The 7,500-nt window shown below is 43.5% G+C and overlaps 1 protein-coding gene across 1 annotated transcript in view; it reads right to left on the reverse strand.

Annotated features, from left to right (window-relative positions):
• Positions 1-7,500, reverse strand: part of LOC138959737 (sodium/calcium exchanger 1-like) — a 39,579-nt gene that overhangs the window by 25,565 nt on the left and 6,514 nt on the right. Inside the window, exons 2-4 of the mRNA XM_070331341.1 lie at positions 3,583-3,887; positions 2,822-3,043; positions 2,054-2,267 (exon numbers count right to left, since the gene is read on the reverse strand). Of these exons, the coding sequence (XP_070187442.1) occupies positions 2,054-2,267; positions 2,822-3,043; positions 3,583-3,834 (688 nt within the window). The 5' untranslated portion in view covers positions 3,835-3,887. The remainder of the gene's footprint in view (positions 1-2,053; positions 2,268-2,821; positions 3,044-3,582; positions 3,888-7,500) is intronic.

A 7,500-nucleotide genomic window follows, 5' to 3' on the forward strand; every position in this document is an offset into this window, starting at 1 on the left:
GACAGACAAACGGACAGACAGACAGACAGACAGACAGACAGACAGACAGACAGACAGACAGACCGACAGACAGACAGACAGACAGACAACCAGACATGCCGTTACTCAGGTCACAAAGGGGACCTTTTTACGCATCGTTGTGAAATGATCGACAATCAGTGGGAAGAAAAATCACCAACAATCATCATTTCCTTGGCAGGAAGGTGAAAAAGCCAGTTAATGGTGTTTAATCGTTAATTTTAGAATCTTGTTTAATATCACTACCTCGCTTTTCTTAAGGGGAAGTATGACACGTGTTGACACGGTTGGCTATCCCTTATTTTTATTTCGCCTGCACGAGACACCTGAGACACGTGAATGGAAAGTTACACAACGGAGTGTCTGATTTCTTTTTTCTTCTACGACTCGTGCCTTTTGTATTGCCGCCAAGGCATTGGTGGTTTATACCTTGCAGTTAAACAGATACAATGATCGACGTCAAAAAGACAAAGGACATACAACTAAATTATGAAACAGAATACAAGTGTAAAACAAAATTTAAAAAGATACAGACCGAGACAACAACAAAAGGGACTTGTGAGACTGGAGAGACATAATGGGAAGAAGAAACAAGTCGCGTAAGGCGAAAATACAACATTTAGTCAAGTAGCTGTCGAACTCACAGAATGAAACTGAACGCAATGCAACGCAGCAAGACCGTATACTCGTAGCATCGTCAGTCCACCGCTCATGGCAAAGGCAGTGAAATTGACAAGAAGAGCGGGGTAGTAGTTGCGCTGAGAAGGATAGCACGCTTTTCTGTACCTCTCTTCGTTTTAACTTTCTGAGCGTGTTTTCAATCCAAACATATCATATCTATATGTTTTTGGAATCAGGAACCGACAAGGAATAAGATGAAAGTGTTTTTAAATTGATTTCGACAATTTAATTTTGATAATAATTTTTATATTTTTAATTTTCAGAGCTTGTTTTTAATCCAAATATAACATATTTATATGTTTTTGGAATCAGCAAATGATGGAGAATAAAATGAACGTAAATTTGGATCGTTTTATAAAAAAAATAATTTTTTTACAATTTTCAGATTTTTAATGACCAAAGTCATTAATTAATTTTTAAGCCACCAAGCTGAAATGCAATACCGAAGTCCGGGCTTCGTCGGAGATTACTTGACCAAAATTTCAACCAATTTGGTTGAAAAATGAGAGCGTGACAGTGCCGCCTCAACTTTCACGAAAAGCCGGATATGACGTCATCAAAGACATTTATCAAAAAAATGAAAAAAAGTCTAAGGATATCATACCCAGGAACTCTCATGTCAAATTTCATAAAGATCGGTCCAGTAGTTTAGTCTGAATCGCTCTACACACACACACAGACAGACAGACAGACAGACAGACAGACACACATACACCACGACCCTCGTCTCGATTCCCCCCTCTATGTTAAAACATTTAGTCAAAACTTGACTAAATGTAAAAACCAAACCCAGAACAAGACAGGTAAACGCTAACAATGACATTCTGAAGAAAGAGATGACGTGATATTGAAAGAAGACACCACGTGAATAACAGCTGACAGGCAGAGCTATTAACAGCCGGAGAAATAAACGGAGAGACAGTCGATACGGAAACATATACAGACTAACGCACATTACAAAACATATATCCAAGGAATGAATAAACATGAACATTGTTGGCTACAAATACCTAAGAGCGAACACACACCTTACTCAACACACACACACACACACACACGTACACACACACTCACACACACACAGATAAGCACTCACACACACACACGCACACACACACACACACGCGCGCGCGCGCACACATAAGCACTCACACACACACACACACACACACACACACACACACATAAGCACATAAGCACATAAGCACACACACACACACACACACACACACACACACACACACACACACAACCCCTATCCCATCCAAAACCACACGTATTAACCCCAACACACCGCTGCTTCTCTCGTGCCCAATTTTCTCCAAAATGGCCGACAAAAAGAACGACAACTCACCCATGCCAAACTCCCCGATTTCGGCGCCCTCTGCAGTGTCCTGCCGACAACAGTAATCCTTCTCGGTCATGTAGGCGATGACAACGAGAAGGGGGAAGAAGAGGAAAGTGACGATGGCTTCCCATAAGTCTACGTAGTCGGGAGTGATCAACACCAGCACAACCAGTAGCCACAGGTAAGCGAACACTGAGAAAATCGCTGTCACTACAAACACCTGAAATTTCAAACACGAAACGGTTTCAGATTTATGTTTCTCACCTGAAAGCGGCGTATGGCTGCCTAAATGGTAAAAAACGGTCATACGGGTAAAAACCCACTCGTGCAAAAAAAAACAACGAGTGTACGCGGGAGTTTCAGTACATTACGCAGAAGAAGTAGAAGAAGATTTGTGTTATTTGTTGAAGAAATTAAAGAGTGTTACTAAGGAAGAGGCCAAGTGTGCCCATACCTATTATTATTATTATTATTATTATTCACTTCATATTTGTTGGGGTGCCGGTGGTTGTTCTTTGTTGAATTGGGGTGGGAGTTTTCAGAAATAGAAGCAAATTTTGAAGTGGTAAAATGTAGGCAAATAATGACATTTTGCTCTTGACTTTGTCAGCTCGTTCTATATTTTATTCCTTTCCGTTTACTGTCTGTCTGTCTCTCTGTCTCTCTGTGTATGTCCGTCTTTCTGTCTCTCCGTGTATCCTTTCTCTTGTCCGACTATCGGTCTGTCAGCTCTAAGTCTCTCCGTCTAACTATGCACGTGTCTTGTCTATTCACCTTGATGGTTTTAATCCTGCGTATCTCTCCAGCCGGCAGACAGACGACACAGACGCCAGTGATGACCAGCAGGTTGAAGGCTGCGGACCCCACAATGGTGCCTGGACCCAGGGATCCGGCCTTGAAGCTGTTGCCCACCACCTCGATGACCGACAGCAAGATCTCGGGAGCACTGGAACCCAAGGCCATCAGGGTCAGGTTGGCCACTGTGTCGTTCCACACCTATTGGGGCAAAGGAGAGAAAAAAAATTAAAGTTAATGAGTGATATAACGAAGATGATTTCAGGACGGTTCTGTTAGTTCGTGTGGTTGGTTGGGTGTGGTAAGGGAGTGAGGGTAAGAGAGAGAAAGAAAAGGAGAGAGAGAGAGTGTGTGTGTGTGTGTGTGTGTGTGTGTGTGTGTGTGTGTGTGTGTGTGTGTGTGTGTGTGAGTATGTGTGTGTGTGTGTGTGTGTGTGAGTGTGTTGGTGTGTGTGTGTGTGTGTGTGTGTGTGTGTGTGTGTGTGTGTGTCTGTATCTATATCTGTCGGTCTGTCGGTTGATTTTGGATAGTGCTACACGATTATAACATTTAATTAGACTTATGTGCCACATTCACGCAATGTGTAATGTTTATCTGACACTTTGGTAGCTGTTTCAGTACAACGCTTGTTTCAATGCACGTGTGGCCGTCAATTTAACCACTCACCCTCCCCCCCCCTCCCCACCTCTCCAACCCCTCTATTAATGAAAGCATCCTGAGTTGACCCAAGTTGCACCCACCTTAACCGACAGCTCCCTGTAGCCAGTCTTGGCCGTGCTGTCCGCGATGCGCACAGTGGAAGTCTTGCTGGTGATCATCTCGATGGAGCGCATGAAGACATCGGCGATGATGGACACGCCCAGGAAGCAGTACAGGAGGCCGAAAAAGTACATGAAGGCCCTCACGCCCGAGGACCAGGTGTACTCGTTGACGAAGGGCAGGAGAAGCCCCTTGTCCGAGCACAGGTATTCATCCAGATCACACGTGGACATGGTGGCTGATCCGATCCGTGGCTGCTGCGCCTCGCCCCGAGTTACCTTGAACCCTGCCAGACATGTCAACATTCATCAACACCTGTCTGAAGCGCATCTTCAACAGCAGGTGGACAGACACAATCTGCAATGAGGAGCTGTGGCAAAGCCTGAGGGCGGGCCATGAGCCGGTTGACAACCCGATTCTCATGAGAAAGTGGGGCTAGATTGGATACACCCTCATTAAACCAACCTACAGCATCACCCGCCAGGCTCTCACTTGCAAACATCAGGGGAAAAGAAAGAGGCGAAGGGTAAGAAACAGCTGGAGGAGAGACACGGAGGCAGAGCTAAAGAGGCAAGGCAACAGCTGAACAGAAGCGGAAAGAACAGCCCAGAGCAGAGTGCAATGAAGAAACGTCTTCAATGGCCTATGTTCCGCTGTGGGCAAAGGGCTTAAGTGGTAAGTCAAGCTGCCAGACATGTTGAGGACGTTGTTTATGTCAATACTTGATGCCACGTTTACTAGTGGATTCATCCATGTCATCAAGAACGCCTGCTGTCAAACTTTTTAGTTAAACCGGAGTTCTGTCCATTTAAAAACTTCTGAACCAATTGTTGTGTATATTTCATTGGCGACCTTTCTTGTCTCAACACAGCAGGCAAGTATGTGTGCTAGTGTCATTGCGTGATGTATATCGTGCAGACAACAAAAGTATTACGAGTGGCAATGTACACCACGCCTTTGTTTCTCCCATGTCTCTTTAGTTCATATCTACGGACGGAGGAACATTGCAAATCGGATCAGTCCCACCCTAACCCCCGCTCCCCCCCTCCAACACACACACACACACACACACACACACACACACACATACTTCAGAGCTACTTTGAACCCGACAGGCTTTCGTCCTACATCGCGTCTGATTAACTCAGACACAAAAAGCGAAGTTCACGTGCTGATCACTTGCCAATGCCCCTCCTTGTTCTATTAATGTTTAATGAGAATAAAGGCACGTTCGTCGTACCAACAATGGCAGAGAAGCAACGGCACCGAGGACGAGCGTAATAATGTCGATCTATGTATTCACACGCAGGGATGTCAATGTCCGTTTTTAGCTTGTCGTGGTTTTTTTTTAATTGAACTCTGCTACCAAGAAAATGTTACTGGTACCTCCTTTTCTGTGTGAAGAATCGCGTATACCGCTACGTATCTGTCCAGGTTTTTACGTGTGATGAGAGTATCATATCATTTAGACACATACCGACATTGTATAGCCTGGCTGCTTACTCTGCTGAATTAAATTCGCAGATTGACATAGGTGTCAATTACACAATTCATTCAGCGACAAAATCTCAGTCTGCAAAGAAAGCAAATCAGGTGTGTGTCCAAGTGTGTCCAAGTGGAAGGATGCTCTTCCATCATGTAGAAGCCTGAAAAGATCTGTGGCGATGTACACAATCGTTTACACGGGAAGAACCGCAGCACCTTTAAGCTCAGACGTGCCTTGTGTTTGTGTGAAACACTGCCTTCAGTACATCTCCACCTCGTATGTCTTTTTAAAACTGTATGAAAATACTCATAAGACCGATATATACAGGGTGGGCCATAAAAAGTGTCCACATTTAATTTGTTAATATTTTTCCTGTAAAGTGATATTTTCTTTTCTGTTTCAGATAGAATTTGAGACAAGCATCTTAGAATTCTTTTAAAGCCTGAATGGATCGCATTCCAGTACAGGAAAGGACCAAAATCGTTGAACTTTACTTTGCTACCAATTCTGTGGTTCTCGCCCAGCGCGCTTTTCGGAGAGAGTTCCCTGGCACACACTGTCCATGTGCGAGAACTGTGAAGCGCCTCGTGGATAAATTCAGGAACACTGGTAGTCTCGCAGATAACAATACAGGACATAGTGGTCGACCATTTTCTGAATTTATCCACGAGGCGCTTCACAGTTCTCGCACATGGACAGTGTGTGCCAGGGAACTCTCTCCGAAAAGCGCGCTGGGCGAGAACCACAGAATTGGTAGCAAAGTAAAGTTTAACGATTTTGGTCTTTTCCTGTACTGGAATGCGATCCATTCAGGCTTTAAAAGAATTCTAAGATGCTTGTCTCAAATTCTATCTGAAACAGAAAAGAAAATATCACTTTACAGGAAAAATATTAACAAATTAAATGTGGACACTTTTTATGGCCCACCCTGTATATACACAATGATTTTGTAATTCTATGTCTTGTGTGTTGTCACTATTTTGCCACGTTTTTTTACTCGCTCGTCGAACCAGCACCATTCCCTCGAATAATTATTCTCTCTTCCGACATTTTGTTTCTGCCAATTCTGTTTAAGTAGATTTGTTCGTGATTTGTGCTCACACGACGGTGTGATTGTACTACAAATGCTTTCGATATAGCGCATCCTTGAGTCAAATCGATTTGAAATATTCATTCCCTTTCAGTAAATGACATCAGTTGTCAGCTCAGGAGCCTGTCTCACGGGACGGATTGCTTTAACGATCTCTGCGTGTGTGATGCAAACGAAAGTCACATTTTGTCTTGGAGATTTGTCGAAATATACGTACGATTCACCCAAAGAGATTTGCAACACGCGATGAGCAAGCAAGTGAACTTTTCCCTTTACAAACACAAAATAGAAGTTTGCCTCTCTCTCCGTCTCTGTCACTGTCTCTCTCAAGTCTTTAATTGTCTCTTTGTCTTGATGTCAGTCTCTTTCTCTCTCTCTCTCTCTCTCTCTCTCTCTCTCTCTCTCTCTCTCTCTCTCTCTCTCTCTCTCTCTCTCTCTCTCTCTCTCTCTCGCTCACGCTTTCTTTCTAAAAATAAAGATTTATTTTGTCTTATCTCTCTGTTTATACCATTTTCCCCGCCAAAAAAACCACCATCTCTTCCCGTTTCCTACGTTCTCTTCTAGTTTTTTCTCTTCTCTATGTCTTATCTTCGCTTCACTTCTCCTATTGTATCTTATACCTCTTCTTTCGCTTATTCCTTCACTCGTTAGTTTTAAACCATAACATAAATCTAAACAGAGACGTGAGCGGCTGACGTGACAAACGAACAGCGGGCAAAGTGCATTCGAACGTTCGTGTGAGACGTTTTAAGCATTTAGCGGTTGTCTGCGTATGCTCAAGGATCAGGTCACGTTTCCGTCACGTTCGCGTCGTCATTTTAACCTTCTGCCGGTCAGATCTCACTCGGGTAGTTAAATGAATGTGAAAACACTCTTCTGGCTTGCTGGTCGTGGTCTCAAGAGGCGTCGAATGTAATGCCAGGCTGAACAAATAAGACACTCGCTTTGTGTGTCCGTGCTTATCGGTCAGTGGAACTTGCTGGCAGTATGAATGGGACATTCTGTTTTTAGAGAAGGGTAAATACCAGGCGGTATCCATGTATGAAAAGAAAACAGTACTTTTCGTGGGGGAAAAGCAAAGACAGAGTCGTATTTTGAACATGATGAATCGTTATTTTGTCTTGCAGCAGATTTGCGTCACCGGTTTGAACAGTGGTGGGACAGTTTCTTAGTTATGAAGATTTTGAAAACACAAAATGTTCAATAACTTGAATCTAGAAACCTGGAAGATGGGATCGTTCAACTTTGAAAACGGCAGGTGTGTGCGTTGTTTTGGACGATGTCTCTTGCTTCGTTAATAACATATAGTGATATTGTTAGCCT

The sequence above is a fragment of the Littorina saxatilis genome, linkage group LG2, assembly GCF_037325665.1.
Source record: "Littorina saxatilis isolate snail1 linkage group LG2, US_GU_Lsax_2.0, whole genome shotgun sequence".
NCBI lineage: Eukaryota > Metazoa > Mollusca > Gastropoda > Littorinimorpha > Littorinidae > Littorina > Littorina saxatilis.